Source organism: Mustela nigripes, chromosome 3, assembly GCF_022355385.1.
Source record: "Mustela nigripes isolate SB6536 chromosome 3, MUSNIG.SB6536, whole genome shotgun sequence".
NCBI lineage: Eukaryota > Metazoa > Chordata > Mammalia > Carnivora > Mustelidae > Mustela > Mustela nigripes.
The window spans coordinates 64,955,248-64,979,081 of NC_081559.1; the positions used below are offsets into that span (position 1 = coordinate 64,955,248).

Here is a 23,834-nt window from a genome sequence, read left to right on the forward strand (position 1 = left end):
GGAGCCTGCTTCTCCCTCTGACTCTGCCTTCCCCTGTGTCTGCCTGTGCTCGGAGCCTGCTTCTCCCTCTGACTCTGCCTTCCCCTGTGTCTGCCTGTGCTCGCTCTCGCTCGCTCTCTCTCTGACAAATAAATAAATCTTTAAAAAAAAAAAAAAAGAAAAGAAAAAAAGAAAAAGGTCCTAAAGAAATATTACAAAAGCAATGACTCCAAAGGCCTAGAGAGACTCAGATAACAAATGAGCATGATTTATTGAAATACTGCTGTTTGGATTCTTTTGTAAACTGAAACCCCTTACTCTACTATTTGTAACTCAAGGAACTCCTACTAGAAATGCACGATTTACCAATTCCACCAATGGGGAATATATGTGCACATGTCCATGTACCCACACATACACATACGTACACACAGGGAGGCCCAGCGTTACAAAACTGGCTGACAAAGGAATCAAATCTAAGTATATTTCCTTTCTTCCATCCAACCCAGTGTGTCTAAAAGGTAACAGCTATTCCATAGAAGGTTAAGAGACAAAGCCTGAATAACCAGAGAGCAGTGTGCTTGATAATAGTACTGTAAAAAAGGAGGGAGGAAGGGAAGATTGTTTAGAAGCCAAGAAACATTCCAGAGGTTAAGTCCCTGGTGTTGTACAGCCTGTGTATGCTCTCTTTACCAACAATGTGGCAGGCATGTTATTAAGTATCTATGCCTCAGTTTCCTCATCTAAAAATGGGATAATAAAGAGCTCTTCTCGTAAGGTTAATATGGAGATAGAGAAAGGAGTATGAGCGTGGCATGTTACTAAATGTTCAACAAATGTTCGTGATTGTTATAGTTTCAGGCAAGTGTTTTCTGATCCTTTAAACTCTGTATTTTCGGGGCACCTGGGTGGCTCAGTGGGTTAAACCGCTGCCTTTGGCTCAGGTCATGATCTCAGGGTCCTGGGATCGAGTCCCGCATCGGGCTCTCTGCTCAGCGGGGAGCCTGCTTCCCTCTCTCTCTCTCTCTCTGCCTACTTGTGATCTTTCTCTGTCAAATAAATAAATTAAAACTTAAAAAAAAAAAAACTCTGTACTGTCTCCCTTGGAATTTTATAGTTTCTGTTTCATACACAATTGTTTATACTCTAGCATATCCATATTCATAGCTGCAACCCATTTTGAGAATCTTTTTAAAACTAACCTGATTATAATAGCTAAATTTTTAAAAATCAGATCTAATACAAAAGTTTAAATATTATCTTATTACTAAATTATCAGTTTTATTTTTAAATTATACTCTCTCCTGGGGTGCCTGGGTGGCTTTTATACCGAAGAAAAAACGTATTCAAAATGAACCTGAACTAGAGAAATAGAACTTAAATCACAAAGATAGGCAAGTTTTCAGGCACACATCTATTCCATGCACTTTGAAAAATACATTACTACTTAGTGAAATAAATTAACTCTCTGCAAGCTTATTTCTCTAGTTGATAATAACTGTTTTTAAGACATTTCAACAATTACATTTTAGGGGTACTTAAAATGTTTAGTAGTAATTTAAAAAAAGAAATCCTGTTTATTAACTCAATACCACATGCCTATACACAGATATCTCAGTCCAAAGAAGTTGACAGTGACAATATTTCTTGAATGATGGAGTTACACAATATGGAACTACTAAACCCTCATTTTAAGTGTCTACAATCTAAAAATTCTCACTTTGCCTACAGTGTGGAAATCGTTTCTGACTCAATGACATTTTGAAAAAAGTCAAGCGTGAAGGACACAGAGGCCACGTGTGACACGAGGAAAAATCCTTAGCTTTTCATCATACATATACCGCTGGCTGTATCAGCACTTCAACCATTAAGAAAGGGGGATTCTGGTGTAAAGAAACCAGAGAACACGAGTATTTCTGGCCGCAAAATCAGAGACTCATGGATGCATATAACACAGTAATAGATCTCTACTGTGTAAGGCTGAAGGTTAAAAAAGACCTTAAAGTTGAATTCCAACATTCTGTTGGTGCATGCTATGTGACTGCAATTTTCCCTCTTATCCCCTAGAATGATTTTAAAGTAGGCTTATCCACATGATGGTCCTTCAAATATTTAGAGAGCGCTAACCATTGTTCCCTTGATTCTGCTCTCCAAAAGAAACAGCCCCCCTTGGGGAGCCTGGGTGGCTCAGTGGTTTGGGCTGCTGCCTTCGGCTCAGGTCATGATCTCAGGGTCCTGGGATCGAGCCCCGCATCGGGCTCTCTGCTCAGCGGGGAGCCTGCTTCCCTCTCTCTCTCTCTCTCTCTCTCTGCCTGCCTCTCTGCCTACTTGTGATCTCTGTCTGTCAAATAAATAAATAAAAATCTTTAAAAAAAAAAAAAAAGAAAAGAAACAGCCCCAGTTTTTCCATCATTCCTCCTATGAATAGTTTCCAGTTCTCTCATCATCCTTGTTTCTCTCCTCCAAATTCAGTTGAAATAGTCTTATGTCCCTCCCAAAATGCGATCCGCAAAGCTGAACAGATGCTCAGTGTCACCTGGACCAAAGTAGCCTACCCCAGGATTCACTCCCCTTCCTCTTCAGAAACAGAATCTCCATTTGATTCAGGTGAACAAGGTTTTTTAGCTGAAACAAGGTTTTTTAGCTACATTGCCCAGACCTCAGCGAAGTGCAGTCAGTTTTAACTGTGGTCACAATCAAGACTAGAAGTCTTAATCAATGAGATGAAATGTAAGCAGCAGGATTGTACGGGACTTCTAGGAAGTCTCCTTTAAACACAGAAAGCACACCCTTCCTTCTGCTCCTCCATTTCCACTAGCATGGAGCTAGGATGGCTGTGGCTACAGCAGCTGTTTCGGACAATGAGGTGACCTTAGGGATGGATGCCACCACCACAGGATGGTGGAGCAGGAAGACCACAGGAGTACCAAACCAGCCTTCTGCTACTAGTTAGGTATGAGAGGAACAAACGTTTTTGTCTTGTTCAAGCCAAACAAAATCTCTACAACAACAGTCCTATCACCTTCCCTCGGTGACGGAGTCCCTTTACTATGCTCATGTGGCTCTTTTGACTTTCCACTAAAACAAAGCCTTCTTGAGTTCCTGCTTCCATGTGGCTTTGTGCCAGACACAGGATACCAGAGGAGGCAGGCATAACTCAGCATTAGTGGTCCTATTCTAGAAGAAGCAATAAAATACACACATAAATAATTGTAATTCACTGTACGATGATAAGAGAGGTTTAGAGAACATTCAGATGAGATGGAGGAAGGCCCTGTGGAGGAAGGAACATAGAAGCTATGATACGCAGGTCGAGGGGAGGGCACGCTTGGCAGATGAAACAAGCTGAAATGGCCACAGAGGCCAGAAGGTGGAAGGCATGTCCAAGAAAGAGACACATCCTTCATCCTATATCACTGACATATGCCTTCAAATTACGAAGATCTTGAGTGCCTGAAGCAGATTCCCTCTTATGTGAAGTAAAAAAACAAATCTGCAAGATCATATTACCCTCTAAAGCCACTTAGTGCCTCCATGGAATCAGTTCAATTCACAAGACATCTATAGAGCACCAACTGCTTGGCCATCAAGTAAGAGTTTCTCATGAAGAGTTTTCTCCTAACCCGTAAATGTGATCAAGTATTTTCCATATTTTAAAAAAACACTCAGAGGTGATACTTTGCCCATATTCTACTAAGTTAGATAAATGTTTCCAAGAGACGTATTCTGAGATTTAATAAATGATAAGCACACAATACAGATGTATTTCTCCTTTTCCTCCTATAATTGATTGATTGATTGTATTGAGTACGTAGTCAATAAAAGTTACAGAATTGAGAGAGTAAGGCATGTGGAATTAATAGACTATTACAGTTAAGCATGTAAGATCCAGAGCCTCAGTTTGCTCATTTGTAAATGGGGATAGAACCTCCCTGGACTAGAACACTAGAGCTATGCTGACTATATCACAAGCATATAGTAGGTTTCAATAAATGTCAGCTCTTAGTAGTAGTATTATGCCTTCCTTCACTAGCTGTCAACCAAGATGGACCCTCAATACAGACAATGACCCTCACAGAGACATTGGCATTCAAGGCTAGCCAGCTCCTAGTAGCATGGAACTGTCCTATATATAACATCTGATTTAGCATTCCTGTCCTCTAATCCTCTAAACGCTACGAGCAGTGACACTCAGGCATTATGATGACCCCCCCCAAAAAAAGGCTACACATTTCCAGATGCTCCCTAAGGGAGCTGTACCAACCAGGAATCAATGAGCTAAACCTAAGACATATACAGCAGGCCCAGATGGCCAATAAGCTAGAACTGCTTAAGACACAGGGATTCAGGGGTGCCTGGGTGGCCCAGTTGTTAAGTCTCTGCTTTCAGCTCAGGTCATGATCCCTCAAGGTCTTGGGATCGAGCCCATGTCGGGCTCCCTGCTCAGTGGGGAGCCTATTTCTGCCCCCTGTCCATCCTCCTTCTTGTGCTCCCTTTCTCACTGTCTCTCTCTCTGTCAAATAAATAAAATCTTAAAAAAAAAAAAGACATGGGGGTAGTTATGAATGTATATAACATGCATATACATTGAAAAGATATGTCTAATATTCCTATAGATAAGGCATCTCAACTTCTAAAACAAATAATAGGAATTATCAAAAAGAGCCACCAATAAAAGCTTTCTCTATATTCCATGGTGGTTCTCTACCTTTCTCATCCCATCCTGGTCCACAAGTTTAGTTCCACTCTCACCATCTGTCCTTTAACTTAGCTGGTGGATATGCCTTCCCTCGTTGCAGCAAGCATCATCTTTACAAAACAAAGCCAGATCGCTGCACTTCCCACCTTACACCTTACATTTCTTCAAAGGCACCAAACTTCGTGACATAGAAAGTCCTCCAAAGTCTCACCAGATCCACTCTTCCATCTCCTGCGGACGCACCCTCCTCAAGACTCAGTTCAAAGAGCAATCTTTGTGATCTCCTCTTGGCCCCCTGAGGTCTACTTGCCTTCATCACTCCTTTCCTGTGCTCCCAAACCTCTATTATAGCACCTGTTGCCGTCATTGTGGCACAAAAATTTAACATGTTTTCTCCACCTGTGTAAACTCTGCATGGGACCAGGTTTACAGGAAGCAGATACAGAACACATGAAATGGAAATACTGCATCCTTTCAGAAGTCTGGAATTTTCCATAACATGACATTTTAGGTCGGTGCTTTGAAGACCTGAGAAGTGAAGAACAAAATGTTCTTGGGGTAGAAAGACAGGTTCTAAGGCCTGTCTTCTAATGCTTCCTTGTCTCATAGTTTCCCCTACTTTGAAAAAAAAAAAAAAGGGCTATATTTCTCCCCAGCAAGTTATTTGGATAGATTATTTGACAAGTGGTTCCTTTATTTCAAAAGACCACAGCATGGTCACTGTTCTGCGGCACTGACCTAACCAAGAGCTGGTCAACTATGAATGATTTCACACCAGGTTCCCTGTGGGGCCAAGTGTTTACTGAATGCTCACCAAGTGCCAAGACCTTACATGTTCACAACATCTTTTAACTATTCTCAGGAGCCTGCAGGGTAGAAATCACTAACACCCACTGCAGAGTCTAAGGAAACTGAAGCTCACAGAGATCAAGTGGTCCAGGGGTACACATCTGGAAGGTGACCAAGTTAATGCTCTGAACTCCAACTCCAAGCAGTGTCCTAGCACCGGAAAGGATTTGGCTGCAGGTTAACCATGTCCAGGGGAGGCCCTTGAGATTAAGAATCCTTGAGTAGGTGGACAAGGGGCAGTGGGGGCATGGCCAGAGGGCTGCCCAAAGTTTTACTTTGGCTTTAAGTTTTTATCACTGGCTTCGGTTCATCCCCAAATTTAGGCTACCTTCTACACCTTCAAGGAAACTGTAAGAATTTTCTCATCATAAAATGTGGGTTATTTTAAGACAGAAGTTTTAAAAATATATACTAATTCCTCAGAAGTTATTCAAGATGCCAAATATTCCTTTTTGAAACGATCCTAAGCAACACTAAATCATCCGTCCTACCGTACAAATCCCCAGACTGTTCAACGCCTTTCAAAAAATGTGATGGCATATTTTAAGTCCTGGGGGAACCATTTTTTAATGTGCCAGCTCATTTGCTTCACTGGAGACCCACACCAACAAAATCATGTAAGCGGGGAAGAAAATTTTCAATTACAAAGAGTCTAAAAACAACATTTAGTTGTATATTTCTATGATATTTTAAAACTGCAATCAAGGGGCACCTGGGTGGCTCAGGTCATGATCCCAGGGTCCTGGGATCGAGTCCCGCATCGGGCTCTCTGCTCAGCAGGGAGCCTGCTTCCTCCTCTCTCTCTCTCTGACTGCCTCTCTGCCTACTTGTGATCTCTCTCTGTCAAATAAATAAATAAAATCTTTTAAAAAAATAAAAAATAAAACTGCAATCAAGTTTTACAGACTAATACAACTGATAAATCCCAGTGTTTTTTATAAATTCCCTTTAAATATTAGAGCACCTAAGATATCCATTAATGGTTACTTCTAGCTAAAAGCCAAAGTTTTTCATCTTATTATACCTATCAGTTTTAAGTTAGAAAAAGGAAAGAAAATAAAACATTAAAGAACTTAAAAGTAAGAGCTTATCCTAAAGTGAGTTTGATCATTTGCTATTTGCATTCTCCCTTAATGTTACTATATACACATTTACTTATAAGTTTCATTTCCCTAAATGATTCTTTCAAAATCTGCTAAGATGAAGGAGCAAAGCTGTCGTTCAGCCTAACTATTCTTTAAACCATATATTAAGAGATACCCTGGTATGTTCCTCTCAAACTATAGCTACCTTGAGAGTTCTCATTTGTAAAAGTAAGGTGGGCAGGGAGGAAAAGAGATGAGAAGGAGAAAATCTCTGATTTGTCATCAATAAAATAAATCAGGAAAACAGCCTTTAAACTCAAGAGTACATTTTGCCATTTATTTACAAAATTGATGGAAATTGTTAACAAGGAGTTAATTGATTTGAGTCACCTGATTACCACAGTTAATTAACCACACTGACTTAATCTTCTTTGAAAACATCAACTAATCATTTCCCAGGTGTCAAGGGGTAAACCGTTAAATAAAAAATAAACCTCTGTACCCCTCTTCAAGGGAGAGTTCTTGAGCATGTTTTCTTTGCAGATTCCAATCTAGCAACAAGCCAAGTTTGGGTGTGTGTGTGTGTGTGTGTGTGTGTGTTTATATAGGTATACTGAAAGAATTGCCATCTTTCCAGAGTTTTTTTCCTTTTATAATAAAGAAAAAGCAGCCTTGCAACTTTACCATCCATGACATTTGAATTATTTCAAAAATGAACTAAGAACACTTTTTGAATAAAAATAAACAAAGCAACAGCAACTGAAACTTTCATATGAGAAGTGAGTTTTCAAAAAACTAACTTCAAAACTTATTTGGAGGGCGTGACCACAAAAACTGTGTGAGGGAAAGGAGGGGTGGAGGAGAGCAGGGTTTTACTGAGCTTTTTGGTTTTTGTTTGTTTGTTTGTTTGTTTGTTTTGAAGATTGTTTATTTATTGGACAGAGAGAGCACAAGCAGGGGGAGCAGCAGGCAGAGGAAGAGAGAGAGAAGCTCCCGGCTGACTAAGGAGCTTGATCCCAGGACCCTAAGATCATGACCTGAGCAGCTGCCTAACCAACTGAGCCACCCAGGCGTCCCTTACTGAGCTGTTCTAATCTTGATTGTGGTGATGGTTACACAAATACATCCATGCAGAAAACTGATAAAACTGTATACTACACAAAGTCCATTTTAGTCTATGTAAATTTTTTAAATAAAATAAAGCAAAGCACTTCATAATGCCAATATTCAAGCCTACTTCTGTGAGAACTGGGAAACCTTATTCCCCTTTTTACAGATAGAAAAATTAAGGCCAACCACTCACCCCAAATGCCTCAATAAAAAGGAGATGGGGAGGAATCTAAGAAAGCCAACATTGTTAGAGAAGATCAGAAAGAATACATCCCTTGAGTCTTGTGGCTACCCAGTCCTCAATTAGTAGATCCACTGCCTGTCTCGGAAAAATAAAAAAATCTTTAAAAAAGCCAATTGTCTTTGATCTGTCAATGCAACCACAGCACAAGAGGGCTCTGGAGGGAACCAAAGTCCCAGGTCACGGTGACAAATCATGCTTGCACTCGGTCAAGTGAAAGAGTGCAAGGGCCTTCATAAACAACGTTCCCCTTCCTTCACTTTTTCATTCCTTCCATCACTGCCAAGTATTTGAAAAATAAATCTGGATTACAGTAGGATTTTGTTGCACATATTCACAATCAGCAACAACTATTAAAGAGCTCTTTGATTTCCCTTACAAGGAAGTGAATGCATTCAATATAAGATGCACCCTCCTTGGCTCGAGTCCCACGCTTTCTCTTGTCTGCACTGCTGGGTTTAATTATTTACAGCAAGAATCTTCTAACTTCCACTGTCTTCCAGTTAGTACATTCAATTTTTAAACCATGAATTTTGTTTTTCTCCAGAATCTCAGCCTCCAATGATTACTTTGCAAATTCTTTCAACACCTCACTGCACCAAATATTAGAAAGAGGTAAATTTTTATGGCAGAAGTGAGCTGGAAAAAAAAAATTCAGTTTTGGTACATAAAAATTAACTATTTGGCAATTTGACTTGAAAAAAATTCTGTATTTTACCTCACTCATTTGCAAATTCTTTTTATTGATTGCATACTAAGAGCAAAACCAGAATTTCCTATCAGCAGTCATCATGCTGTCTACAAAAAGTAGAACTACCATGCACGTTAAACCCAAAGGCCTCCTCTCCATCTTACCTGACACTGATGGATCACTAAGGAATGACTGACTAAGAGAGTCTTACAGCTCTGTTTTTAGGGTCAACCTCTCCTTTCTTCCTAACAATCCTATTTCAACTAGAGCTACCTTGAGGAAGGAGAACCATACTAGAAGTTAAGAAGTTCTATCTTTGAAATCCATTTTACAGACTGACAGCAGAAATCTCCATACAGTCGTCCTAAGAAAAGGCACAAGCAATAATATTTTTTTTTCTCTAGAAAAGGTGATTTAGGCAACCCAATTATGAGATGAAGTTGACTCCCTTTCAAGACTTTATCTCTCACCTTCTGACAGCTTCTTCCTTTCTTTCTCCCACATCATAATGTACTAGCTTTGGGTCTCATTCTCACTGAACTTTGCTCTAGAAAACTTTGACAGTGCATTGCTATCTAAACCAAGTCTTTACCTATAGGTATAAACATTTCTGCATTTTAAAGAAGGGTTTCAGGGGCATCTGGGTTGCTCAGTGGGCTCAGCCTCTACCTTCAGCTCAGGTCATGATCTCAGGATCCTGGGATTGAGCCCCACATCGGGCTCTCTGCTCAGCAGGGAGTCTGCTTCCCCCACTCTCTCTGCCCACCTCTCTGCCTACTTGTAATCTCTGTCAAATAAATACATAAAATCTAAAAAAAAAAAAAATTTTTTTAATAAAAATAAAGAAGAGTTTCAGGGGGAAACAATGTCTTATTCCAAAGGACTGGTTGTAACGGTGCCTGAGTAGACGTCTTTGGCCAGGGTGAGAGATGCTTGGGGACCAAGAGACCTTTCAGCACCTCCAGCCACAGGCAAATGCTTTCCGCATCTCTACAGGAGCAGCCTCCTCAGACACAGAAAGACTCCATTCTCACTTGGTTGTTCATTCCTTTCTTCTAGGATTTGAATAAGAGAACTTAGTAAGAACTTTTTCCATCCATATTAAAAAACAACAACCTTTAACTCTGTACTTCACTGCCACCCCTAAAAGGAAGTTAGTACAGAACTAATTGGGTGTCATCTTTTGAGTTAAAAGACAAGTAATTACAGAGAATAGAATATTACTAGATAAGAAATGGTAGCAGAGGAGGAAGCCAGCAGGAAAGAATCAAGGGGTACCTAAAGAGTATAGAGGAAAAAGTAGGTTTAACTAGAAACATACTCTTCTGAACAGTAAGATCTTTTGGACAGGCCTATGTCACAGGAATCTTTTTTTTTTTTTTTTTGAGAAAGCAAGCAAGCAGGAGGCAGGGGCAGAGGAAGAGAGAGAAAGAAAGACTCTTAAGCAAGCTCCATGTCCAGCACTGAGCCCCACGTGGGGCTTGATCTGAGATCGTGACCTGGCCAAAATCAGATACTTGACTGAGCCACCCAGGCTCTCTTCTCTATCCTGCAATATATAACTAGTTACATCATGCCTGAAGCATAACACTTGATCAACATGTATTGAATGAATGACTGCCAAAGTAGCAAGAAATGTCCACATCTGGGTTGCAAAGGTAGCAGCATCTGAAATGACATCGTCTTAATATAATATGAACCATTAAAAGAGGCTTTGTTTGCTTGTGTACAGAGGCACTATCTTCTACTTGCTCCAACTTATCCACAGTCACAATATCTAAGAATAAAGGCTTTAGGCTCAAAAGTTGGTTCCACCACTTAGTAACTGGAGGCGTTAAGTAAATTATCACACCTGTCTTTGCCTTGACCCTTTATCCATAAATTCAGACTGTTAATGGCAAAGTAGGTAAATTAATACCTATAAAACCCTTCGGACAGTGAAAGACACGTAAGCACTCCAAAATATTTATCCATAATTGTTTTAGCTCATTCCTGCAATTTCACTACCCATTCAGGGATGTAACTGAGCCATTCCTCTGCCTCTAACTTACTTGGTCATGGTTGCATATGGAGTCCTCAAAAGAATGGGATCTGGAATGAGAAAGGTTGTGCCCACAGGACAAGCAGCCATGGGCATTTTTCAGCAGTCTGAGCCTTTTTTGGTTGAGCTCATTTTTCCTTCATTCATCAGGAACAAGGCCCATGAATGTCCTGGCTTGACATGCAATGTTCTTTCCACAGTAGTCCATGCTGCCTCCCTGAGTTGGGAAATCACTCCCCTCTTCAGAGGCCCTTTTGTCTGATCAAGGCTGTTTTCACTGTGCTGTGGTCTCAGACAGCTTTCTTTTGTGTTGTTTAAACACAGAATGACAGTCCACTAACATAATGTCTAAAAACTTTGGCTTATCTTTGTGTAAAAGTTACTGTATCAAATCTGTTCTAAAACTAGCATGACCCATTCTGTGTGTACCGGAGACTCTCACAGGGTAACCAAGTGTCTAAGTGAAAGTTAGAAACGTTAGACTGCTGCACAGCTACTCTCAAATGAATTGGAATCATCAGTAGTTGGGGGTCAGCAAGGCGGAGGAAAGGGAAGAGTCAAATGGAGAGAAACAGCGTTGCTAAGCCACTTGTTTTGATGGAGATAGCATTTTTTTTTTCTCCATTGGGTCTCTGATGGGGCCCCCCAGGAGCCTGGGGGAATTAAGGGCTGACAATACCAGGGACATGGCCAGGAGCTGACAATGCCCCTTCATAGAGTCCATGATGGCATTTATCCATTTGTTCAACTTATATTTATTTATTTATCCCTATTCTGGATACTAGGAATAAAAGAATGAACAGGGGCGCCTGGGTGGCTCAGTGGGTTAAGCCGCTGCCTTCGGCTCAGGTCATGATCTCAGAGTCCTGGGATCGAGTCCCGCATCGGGCTCTCTGCTCAGCAGAGAGCCTGCTTCCCTCTCTCTCTCTCTGCCTGCCTCTCCATCTACTTGTGATTTCTCTCTGTCAAATAAATAAATAAAATCTTTAAAAAAAATAAAATAAAATAAAAAATTTAAAAAAAAAAATAAAAAATAAAAAAAAAATAAAAGAATGAACAAAAGAGATATTAAAAAAAAAAGTTCCTGACCTCATGAAATTGAGATATTAGAGAAGGAAAGACAAAAGTAAATCCGTAAACAAGTAAATTACATACATTATGTCAGATGGTGAAGAGAGTTAATCAGGAAAGACTGGAGAAAACCACACAGAGAAGGTGACCTACAAGCAAACACCTGGAAGAGGCAAGGAGCAGGTCATGCACAATTTGAGGCAAGAGGGTTCAGAAAGAGGAAAAGTTAGTATAGAAGCTGTAAGTAAGGAACGCCCTATGTTGGGGGGGAGGGTGGGAAGCAAGAATTATCTCCATGCCTAGAGCACTGTGAGTGAGGGAGAAGAGAAGAGGTGAGGTCAGGGAACTGATGTGAAGGATAGATGGTTAGGGAATTGTAGGTCACTCTAAGGATTTGAACTCTTGACTCTTTATGAGATGGGAAGAAACAAAGACCCAGAGCTGGGTCATCCAAAGTCCCCTTCAAGAACTTTCTACATTCACTCAGCTCCGCTGGGGTCCACCTCAGTTACAGAAGGGCACCTTGTCCAAGGTTATGCCCTTATAGGGGGAGGCCACATCTAGTAACTGCAGAAGGCCATTTCAGCCTTCTGCAGTACACTCTGAGTGTTCTCAGAACACTCAGAGCCAACCCTTGCTCCAGATTTCCCACAAGGTTGAGACTGCAGCCTTCTCCAGTTTCACTTCTTCCTCTGCTATTCCTGCTTCTTCCTTTCCCTTCAAAAGTAATGATCTTAATAAACATCAGCATCTGTTTCTGAACAACCCAGTTTGTGTGTCACAGAAGCTACTGGGGCTTTTGAGCAGAGGAGTAACATGATCTAACTGATGTTCTGAACAGGTGCTGAGAGTAGACAGAAGAGGAACAGAAGGAAATCAGGGTGATCAGTAAGGAAGCTGTTGCAATAATCTAAGTAAGAGCTGACTGTGACTTGGATCAGCATGGTGAAAGGTGAATGGATTCCAGATACATTCTGAAGATGAAAACAATGGGATTTTCCGATGAACTGGATGTGAGGCATAAAAGAAAAAGATGAGTTAAACCAGAGTCCAAGGTTTGGAATTAGCCTGAGCATGGGGCAGCCATTTACTAAGATGGAAACGTCTATGTAGAAAGCAGGTTTAGGGCATTAGTGAAGATCAGGAGTTCAGTTTTAGGTATAATCTAAGACGACTATTAGGCAGCCAGGTGGATATGTCAAATACGCAGTTGTATATATGGGTCTGGATACAGGGTACTGGTCTGGATGAGAGTCATAAATTTAGAAGTTGTCAACATACAGATGATAAAACCATGAGACAGGATGAGTTTCCAAAGAAGCAGGGTAGATAGAGATGAAAAGTAATCAGGGAGATGGACAGGAACAAGCATGAGATACCAGAAAGACAGCAAGCAGAGGCAAGCAAGGAAAGATGGAAACCAAGAGAATATAGTTTAAAAGCCAAATTCCATGTTTTGCGGAGGAAAGCAGGATACACTGTGTCTGATGCTGTTGATCAGTTAAATAAAACAAGAACTGAGAATGGATTATTGGGATTTAACGACATGGGGATCATTAGTGACCATGGCGAAAGATGTTATCTATCAAAAGTGAGAGCTAAAACTTGAATGGTATGGGATTTGAGAAAAACTGGAGGAAGAAATTATAGTGGATATGGACAAATCTGGGAAGGAATTTTGCCATAAAGTTCAACAAAGAAAACAGGGTGACAGAAAGGAATGTGGGTCAAAGAGAAGAGACAATTAGTGAGATGAGATGGAATTCAATCTAAAACATGAATAAATGGCTTGAACTTCAGAGCGTGGAAAACTTCATCCACAGTAACGGGCGGGAAGATAGAATAGATGGACAGAATGCATGCAGGTGATGATGGCTGAGTTATGGGAGCTTGTGGAATTCTCCTTTGGCTGCTTCTACTTTCACATTTATAAGAAGCAATGTCATCTGAGCAGGTGGTGTTGCAAGGTTGAAGAGAGAGATGTAAGGAAGTAGGAAAGCAAATGTCCTAGCCAGGAAGCAAGTCTGAGGTTGAGATTAGTTTCATAAATTTATCGTGAGACCAGTCAACACAGTTTTGTGTTTTTCTCCTGCCACATTTAGCTACAGCAATGCAGATGTTGAATATTAGATTTAACCAGGACTGGGCTTTTGCAGAGCACAGGAGAGCAAGACAAGGGGGCCTTCTAGGCAAGGAAGTGATGTTAATGATGAGTCATAAAAATGTAAGCCGAGGAAATAAATAAAATGCAGGATTTGAGGGATAGCATAGACGTGGTAGGATCACCGACTCTAAGTCCCAGTGGGGTCAACAAAGAATTGGGCTTAGGATATAAAAGAAACAAGCTACAAGGTTTTCTGACACTCACATTCCAACCATTGGATAGATGGCTGCTTTAGACGCCAGCAGACTCTGTTGGGATACTCTGGGATAAATTGAAGAGCGATTACAGTGGTTATAGAGAAATCTGTCTGATTTGGGTAAGAAAGGGTTAGAAGACCTCCAACCGCCGCCGTTCATCTAAAAGAATCTAAGGTTCTTAGAGTGCGAGGAAGGACTTCAAGGGTGTCCAGGGAAAGAGCAAAGAACACAATTAAGACACAAACAGAGGCTCTAGGGAGCAGCAGTCATGTCAGCCAGGAAAGGAGATGCCCAGGAATGGGGGAGGCTCTAGGTACAAAAGACTAGTTTCCCTTCTTACTGTAGCTACCTTGTAACATCCCACCCAAAAGAAAGCACGGATTTAACAAAGTGTCCTTAATTGCCACTGGAAGAAATTTTCAGTGGCACATTAGTATACCTTTAGTTACAAACCTAAAAAATGAAAGGCTACCTAGATCAGTTGTTCCCAAATTGTCTGTCCTCAGAATCAACCAGAAACTCTTTAAAAACATGTCCATCCTCCTGCTTTAGTAAGTATGGGTTTTGGCCTAAGAATCTATCTACTTTTCAAAGCTCCCTAGGTGATTGTGAGAGCTGACTGACTTCTATCTAGGGTCTCTAGAAGTTAGAGCATTCCGTAAGCTGTTATGAAATAATGCTTTTGCGAACATAACCAAAATCTCACAGATGAACTGCCCTTAGATATGATCCAGACAACATGTAGCCCCATTTGCTCTGGCAGCTATGATAATAATAGGGAAGCCAGACTGAAAACAAAGCTGAAACCTAGAAGAGAGTGGAGTCAAGAAAAACACAAAGAAAGAGAACTGGAGCCCTGAATGCCCCACACCTGAACCCCACTCTGCCTCAGAATTTTCTAGTTAACATGAGCCAATAAATACCCTTTATTGTTTAAGTCAGTTTGAGGTGGGTTTTCAGTTTCTGGTTTCTCACAACGAAAAGAGTATCCTCCACACCCTTCCCCACATCAAAATTAAAACCAGTGTCGAAGCACATGTTGACATTTTCTCCTCTCCTTTAATGAGATTATATCGTGGTTAAGACTGACATATTTCAGATTAAAAAACAACAACAACAATAGCAATAACAACAACCTCCATTCTTAATTCAACTTTATTTGAAGATTTTCCTATGAAACAAATTATTTTGATTTTTCAGCCTTTATTCGACCAAGCTTCTCCTTGTTAATAAGATAAAAACCAAAAACTGGGCCCAAAGTGGCAAGCAAATCTGACAGATAGGACAGGATGTTTCTATATAGGAATTCAAGAAAGTCTAGCATAACAGAATTGTAGTTTACTGTCTTCTTCTTCCCCTTTTTCATGCTTCCTTAACACCTGCTGGGCAGTCAAAAGTAGGTATGTTGTTACTTAATGTCAATCAGTAAATCAGTGAGTCAAGACTTATTGTCAAAGTTACTAAGAAAGAATCTTCATCTGTTACTGACTGATAGTACATAAACTTAAAGGAGACCTCTAGGATTGCTTACAAACCTGGATCTGGAGATCTGGACAATAAACAAGCCATTGTATCCATGGTAACAGTGGCTTAACTTTTCAATGCACAGAATGGTAATTACATTTCCTCCTTTCATTCATTTCTCCCTGTTCCCAATAACCTTGGGAGTCAGGCATGACCTGAGGGCTAATGACTAAAAGCATAGAGCTTTCAACATGAAACTTCATTGTCTAACTTGTCACCTTTCTTGGAGAGACTTATTATTTCCTTACACTGTGTTTTGGCACTGTCCTAAGTCAAAAGTACCCATATCTTACTTTTTGAATGATAATGTTTCTCAGCCCGTGCTATCAGAAATAAAACTTAAAAGACCAGCAAAATAACCACTGGCATGGAATTCATCTATTTGGCATTTCTGAATTAATCCAAGGAGGTGTGAAAGACACCTGCTCTACCATTTAAAGAAGCAGTCCTTAGGTTAAATGCTAAAGACCCTTGGATTTGCACCAAGATGTATTCTGTCTCCATAGAAGCATTTCAGTATGTCTCCAGACCCTCCTCTTCTCTCTTTCCACCCCATTCTCATAGCCAAGGCCTCCTGCCTGCAAAAGGGACAAAGTCTTAAGAATATAAACAAGAGAGCAGAGTTAGTTGGGAAAGGAGAAAGGGCCTAGGATTCACTGAAAAATGAAATCACACAGTGGACTCAAGAGCTCCTGTACTCTGCTCTTTAAGTTTATTTTCCAGAACTTTCCTGTCCACCACAAGTTCTGCTCCAAGTAACACTACTTTAAGCTACAAGTAAACCTCTACAGGTAAACCTTCTAAAAGTCCTTCTTTCCCCTGTTCTCCTAAACTTAAAGCTGTAACATGATCACAGGAACACAGAGCATTATGTCTTTTGCCTTAATATTTTCAATACTTTTCCCCTTTCAATTCAATGAGTTATCCCAAGACAGTGTGCTCTTGAGAAATTTCTATAGCCTTGTAAGTCTGCCCTCATGTATAAAATAAAAATAACATCAGGGGCGCCTGGGTGGCTCAGTGGGTTAAAGCCTCTGCCTTCAGCTCGGGTCATGATCCCAGGGTTCTGGGATCGAGCCGAGCCCCGCATCCAGCTCTCTGCTCAGGAGCCTGCTTCCCCCTCTGTCTGTCTCTGCCTGCCTCTCTACCCACTTGTGATCTGTCTGTCAAATAAATAAATTTTAAAAAAAAAACTACATGAAAAATAACATCAGTTGGTTATACCTGATGAGGTGTCCTAGACACGTGTTGTTTTTGGAGCCCAGCCTCTGGTCACCTGGTCACTCTCCCCAATTTCCCTTTACAGTCCAACCTTAGTGCATGACTTCTGGGACCAAGCATATATCCAAGCCTAAGCCATGACCACACTTCATACCATAGATACAGTGACTGGTTCTCCAAGGAGAACCTAAGAGTCCAAGATGCAACGAAGACTTTTGCTGGGAACAATTAAGACAAAAACTCTTGCTTTTCCCTAGTGGTCATTCCATGAAAGGATGCGGCTCCAGGAGCCACTGACAACCATCTTAGAACAGCAAAGAAAACATTCGAGAACAGAGTCATCCCAGAGTTAGGAGATAGTGAAAACAGATCAGCCTGACATAGTCTGAGCCCCCATTTTATATTATGTTGAGTCAAAAGAAATTGCCAATATTCGGCTATCTAGAAAAACAGCAATCCCATATAGTTCAATCTAAGAGCTTTACCTTTTCAATTACGTATTTCAATAAACTTCCTTTTGGCTCCAAGCAGTTTAGAGTTCTGTCATTTACAAACCTAAGTGTCTAGACTAATATGTCAAGTTGTGGCCACTAAGATAAACCAGGGGTGCCTGGGTGGCTCAGTGGGTTAAGCCTCTGCCTTCGGCTCAGGTCATGATCTCAAGGTCCTGGGATCAAGCCCCACATCGGGCTCTTTGCTCAGCAAGGAGCCTGCTTCCCCCTCTCTCCGCCTGCCTCTCTGCCTACTTGTGATCTCTCTCTCTCTCTCTCTCTGTCAAATAAATAAATTAAATCTTTAAAAAAATAAAATAGGGGCGCCTGGCTGGCTCAGTGGGTTAAGCCGCTGCCTTCGGCTCAGGTCATGATCTCAGGGTCCTGGGACCGAGTCCCGCATCGGGCTCTCTGCTCAGCAGGGAGCCTGCTTCCCTCTCTCTCTCTCTCTGCATGCCTCTCCATCTACTTGTGATTTCTCTCTGTCAAATAAATAAATAAAATCTTTAAAAAATAAATAAATAAATAAATAAAAAATAAAAAAATAAAATAAAATGATAAACCAGCATGCACAGATGCAAAGAACCACCTGTATTAAAAACAACAAAAAAAAAACACAAAAAAAACAAAAACAAACCCACAAGATACTACATTATCTTCTTCTCAAATTTGAAAAACAGTTAAATTCTTGAAGAGGTTAATAAAGATGGATAGAAATATATATGTGAGACCTCACAATCTGTAAAACATTTCACACTAATCTCACTTAATTGACATAACTGCCCTTTAAGGTAGATATGTGCCCATTTTACAAATAAGAAAACTGACCAGAACAGTTGAGTATTGTCCTGAATTTCCCACATAGTAAACGGCAGAGTCAGGATTCAAACCCAGATCTTCTAACTCTAAAATCTCACACTCTTCCCACTTCATTTCACAATGCTGAGATTGTGAAAAAATTGCTTAGGAAACATTTCCATGGACCCCAACAGAACACATGAAGCATCAAAGAAATGTCTCTGGAGCTGCCACTTGCGTCCCCAGATGTGTGCACCTAATCTCAGCTGGTCTGCCAGGAGACCCCCTGAGCATCAACCCCTCGTCCCCCAACATGGTCCCATTTCCACTCCAACAAGATGAAAGAAACTATCACGAACCAGGAGAAACTCACCAAACTGCAAGCACAAGTGTGCATTGGTGGGAAAAGAACTGCTCACCAAAAGAAGGTGGTTCATAGAACAGCTACAGCAGATGATAAACTTCAGTTCTCCTTAAGGAAGTTAGGGGTAAACAGTATCTCTGGTTCTGAAGAAGTGAGTATGTTCACAAACCAAGGAACAGTGATCCACTTTAACAACCCCAAAGTTCAGGCACCGCTGGCAGCGAACACTTTCACCATTACAGGCCATGCTGAGACAAAGCAGCTGACAGAAATGCTACCCTGTATCTTAAACCAACTTGGTGCAGACAGTCTAACTAGCTGAAGATGACTGGCTGAAGCTCTGCCCAAACAATCTGTGGATGGAAAAGCACCACTTGCTACTGGAGAGGAGGATGATGAAGTTCCAGATCTTGTGGAGAATTTTGATGAAGCTTCCAAGAATGAAGCAAACTGAATTGGGTCAACTTCTGAAGAAGATAAAACTTAAAGAAGTTACTGGGAGCCGCTATTTTATATTATGACTGCTCTTTAAAATTTTGTGCATGGATCTGATAAAATCTAGATCTCTAATATTTTTAAGCCTAAGCCCCTTGGACACTGCAGCTCTTTTCAGTTTTTGCTTATATACAATTCATTCTTTGTAGCTAATTAAGCTGAAGAAGTCTAGGGATAAAGTTTGAATCAAGATTAATAAAGTTCTTTAGGGGAAAAAAAAAAGAAAGAAAGAAATGTCTCTTGATATTTCAGAACAACCACCAATCTGACCATTTTAAAACTCAGGCTGAAACAGGTCAACATTGGTGAGATCCTGGCCAGGGGGTTCTTAGAACTTGACACCATTATTGTAAATTTTTTTATTAAATACTTTTTTTTAATAAAATAAAACCTGTCAGTGTTCTTAGAGTACCTGCTTAGAGAACATGGACAATGATCAATTACCATGAATTAAGACTAAAAACCTATTCATGTAGCAGTCTATACTACGAAACCTGAAAACCTAGGAATATGCTTTGATGACCCAAGATTTTTGAAAAATAGATCTACAGATATGGTCTTTGGAAGCTGGAACACCAACTTGGAATAAATTCTGGACCAAGATGAAAAGACATGGCTATAGTAACCTATCCTCTTAGACTTGAGATTTCTCTTAGAACTGAGATATGTGACCCATCCAATTTTTTTAAGAGGGATTGACCAAGGTGATCTTTTCATCACACTTTCCTCGTATGTCAGGTCAGAATCAACAGAAAAGCAATCTACAGGCCTCCTCAACCAACCAGGCTGAGGACAGTCCAAGCACGTGTATCTAAAAATGATCAATTAGGAGGTCACAAAGAGGAGACGGGTTTAGATCTTAGTTCTAACCTTGGCAACATGCCCTTAGGTGAAGGGCTTCACCACCCCCCTTTCACTCCATTCAGCCCCTTCTTCTTCCCTCCAGGGTTTAGTTGCTTATCTATAAAATAATCCAAGTAGACCAGCTGATAGCTAAAATTTCCTCCATCTGTAAAAGTGTAAGTTTCTATTAGAACAGGACAGGCACAAGATTGCATCAGGGAGTTTGAGCAGAAGCCCTATAAAAACTGGACAGTAAGAACTTCAAGCAGAGGGGGAAAAAAGCCAACTGCTGGGAAGTAAAAGCAGCAGTGGTATCAGAGATGTAATAGAAGCAAAATGTTGCAGACACAAAATGTTGCATGCTTATTACCGGCCCCAGAATCCTTTCAAATATGTAAACTTCACCTGAAGATGTAATTGTCATAAAGCTGATACTAACTGTAAAAGGCATAACCAAGCTTCTATTGGAGGAAAGAATGTAACTTTAAGATCAATACCATTTTCTCAAAAAACCTTCCAGTCGTATCCTGAGAGCTGGGAATTCCTCAAATAAATGTTAGTGAAACATGCCTAAGACTTCCTTATGCACATTGAGAGATTAGAAATATGAATAGTAACCCCCCTCCCAAAAAGTTACCTTTAGTATTGGTCAATATAATAGCTGCTAGTTACGATCATTGTCTATAGGCCTTACATGTTCCGCCCTTTTTATCTCTTTATGTTAATAAATGCCACAGAACAGATTCCTCCTGTTATCCCATCAATTTGGCAGATCAGCAATCTGAGCCATGCAAGTTTCCTGACTTCCCCAAGGTCACACAGCCAGAAGGTGGAGAGAGCCATTGCTGAAATCCTGTCAGCTTGGCCCCAGAGCTCCCTCAGGGTCTCCAAACTTTTCTTCAAAGCATTATGCAAAATATGAATACACAAATAATCTTAGCTATAGATATGCTATAATTTTTCTAAAGACTAACCATAAAATACCCAGAGTTCTTTTCCAAGATCTAATGATGCAAACCTTGCAGGAAGAGCTTACCTAAAATGTGGTATAAGGACATTTACAAGGTCATCACACTCTATCTGAACAGTGTCAATACAACAGGAATCTAGAAATCTCCTTAACCTTCCAGGCTGAGGATATTCAGAGGACAAGTAGGAAGACTGATAATGAGGACTCCTGGGATAAAGTGATAGAAACCTGAAAAGAATTTCTGAAAAAATTTGTTATGGCAAAGCAGATAGATTTTACCTTCTGTGGCAAAGACATAAAATGCCAGTCAGTTTCTTCAGAAACCTTACACATGGGTAGTAACCTAGGGAGCATGACATTTTTAGTACAAAAGAAAAGAGGGAAATAGAGGAGAGAGTCGCATACTATATAAGCAGTGAAATTATACCCTCTCTTGGACTGGCCTCACAACTCTGCCCACAGTATGACCTGGGACAAATTACTTCATTGCCCAGTGCCTCCATTTCCCATTAGTAAAATAGGGATTTTAAGAATACTGATATCAAAGCATCATTATAAAGATTAAATATCAGTAAGTATAAAGCACTAAGAACAGGGTCTGCCACATATGTATGTTTATGATATGTTAACTCTTACTGTACATAATATTATTAAAGAAGAGCTATGGATGTAACCTACTAAAAAGAGTAAATACAGTTTATTTGGTGACTAAACCATCAACCCAGGGGATAAAGTATCTGTTTGATTATACAGGGACAATCCAGATGTATCCCAGATGAACCCCGACAAGATTTCTTTTTGCCAGGCACCGACAGGAGCATATAGTAAATCCTAAGACTATATTTAGGACGTAAGATGTTATCACCCTAAGCACTGCGGCAAACCCACCACAATAATAATAAATCCTCTTTCTGTGTTAACAACACTGAGAAAAGGTGTTCAAAACAAGAATTATTATTAAGTCTCCCCCTGCCTCCCCTCCCTTTCCAAAGATTTTTACAAGACCAGTGGGGTTTGTTGGCGTTTCCAAACTTCTTCTCAGGAAGTCTGAAATGGGTACTGCTAGGAGTTGCTGTATAATTACTTAGTTGATTCCCTCTAAGGAGCTTACACTAAGAATTGAGGAAAGAAAGCAGATTAACCATTTGAATACATGCCATGGCCCATCCACAGGCTTTTCCCTCTCCTTCGTAAATGGGGGCTTCTACAGTCCCTACCCGTCAACCCCAATATGTGATCCAGGGAAATCAATTTATTGCTTTGGCTAATCCTACAACAATAGGGGTTTCATTTTCATTGTAGAGCAATTAAGTTGTCCGACGGGAGGGAAGGAGCAGGAGGCGAAAGAAGTGGGGGGGAGAACTCTCCCGTCCCCACAGACAGATTAGTCCCTGCGGAGGCAGCCGCGTCCGTTCTGTCCGTCTGGTGGTCGGTCACACGCAGCTCCGGGCTGCTACCTAGCAACGCAAAGCCTGGAGAGAGCTCGCGGGTTCCCCTGCCTCCTCCTCGCCCTTCCCATTCATCCCTGGTCGGTCTCCCCCCCCCCCACCCCCACCCCAGTCCGCGCGCTACTTTCTGTCTTCAAATTCCCTCTCTCCCTTCCTTCTCTCCCTTTTCATTCCTACTTGTCTTCTCTCTCCTCTTCCCCCTTACTGTTTTTATCCCCTCCACTTCTTCCTCCCTTTCTTCTCTGCCTGTATCTGTAAAAATGTAAACTCTAGCAACCTGAGAGAAATTTTAAGTGTTTTATCCCAGAAACTTTCTCCATCCGAGCCCTCAAATCTCTGGCCGCACAGACGGGGCCTCATTCATCAACACAAAAGCCCCCACCTCCCAGTTGAAAAGGAAAACCCTTCAAAGAAAATGCCCCAGTATATCTGCTGTTCTCTCGGCCAATCCCGCCTCCGGGCCTTATCTCGGCTCGTAAATGATCTGTATCGAGATGCGGTCTCTTGAGGGTCAACGTGGGACCAAGTTTCGCTGAGGAGAAGGGGGGAGTGCTCTAGCCCGCCAAGGGATCTCCCCGGCTGAGCGCTGCAGGTGGAACACCGCGCACGGAGAACCGCGGCGAAGCCCCGCAGGCACCCAGAAACAAAATCAGTATGAGAGGCAGACTGCGCACTGGCTGGGAGAACCTTAGTCTCCGGGTTCCAACTGCGGAGTGCTTTCGGGAGGGTCGGGAGAAAGTCCCGTGGGAACAAAGACGGGGTCCCCGTCTGTGCGCTGTCACCGAAACCGGCGGAGCTACTTTCTCAAGTTTGCGGCTGCTCAGTTGCCGGGCGGACGAAGGAGGGGTGCTCCAGTTCGCCCCTCGCCGAGCAACCTGAGCGCCCCGCCGGGAGCCGCTCCTGTGCCGCCGCCCTGCCCTGGCCCCTGTCCGGCCGCGGTCCCCTCAGTGCGCTTACGGACCCGACCCCTGCCACTGCCGGTTTAAGTCCGGAGCTCCGCGCGGAATTCCGGACAGTGAGCGCTTACCTTGGCCCCTGGCCCGCCCCAGGCAGGCGGCAAAAGCCAGCAGCAACGCGCACGCCACCGCCGCCGCCCCGCGCTCCATCCCCGCGACCATCCGCGGCCCGGGCCTTGCGGTTCCTTCCCCAGAAGGTGGGCGCGCGTAACACACAGCACCCGCCGCGCCTCTGCTAGCGCGCGCTCCCGGAGGCCTGCACCTCGGCAGGCTCCTAGTGGGGAAAAGCCGAGCCGGGCGCCGAGGCATCCCGTTTTCTAGCCGCGCCAGTCCCCACCCTCCAGACCGTGCATAAAGCCCTGGAGACCCGACCGCCCCGGAACTAGCATGCGGGAATCCAGCGGGGCAGGCCCCCTGCCGCCGGGCCCGCCCCCTGCACTTTGCAGCGCGGGGAGGAGTAGGGACTCGAACACACGTGCGCTCACACAGGCACCGTTTTCACACGCCCGCGCGCGGCCTCACACTCGTCCTCATACAGCCTCACACACGCAGTCCAACTCCTCACTGTCACACAACCTGACGGCCTCGCACGCTCAC

The 23,834-nt window shown here is 42.1% G+C and overlaps 2 protein-coding genes across 2 annotated transcripts in view; one reads left to right on the top strand and one right to left on the bottom strand.

Moving 5' to 3' along the window:
- The window catches only part of LRP2 (LDL receptor related protein 2), a 201,086-nt gene extending 177,558 nt beyond the window's left edge, over window positions 1–23,528 (bottom strand). The window contains exon 1 of the mRNA XM_059394122.1: window positions 23,309–23,528. Coding sequence (XP_059250105.1) covers window positions 23,309–23,399 — 91 coding nt within the window. The 5' untranslated portion in view covers window positions 23,400–23,528. The remainder of the gene's footprint in view (window positions 1–23,308) is intronic.
- Window positions 18,500–19,126, top strand: LOC132012990 (transcription factor BTF3-like). Its single transcript, XM_059392768.1, has one exon. It carries the CDS (start codon window positions 18,500–18,502, stop codon window positions 18,845–18,847), a length of 348 nt encoding a protein of 115 aa, XP_059248751.1. The 3' UTR covers window positions 18,848–19,126.
- Window positions 23,529–23,834: the final 306 nt, after the last annotated feature.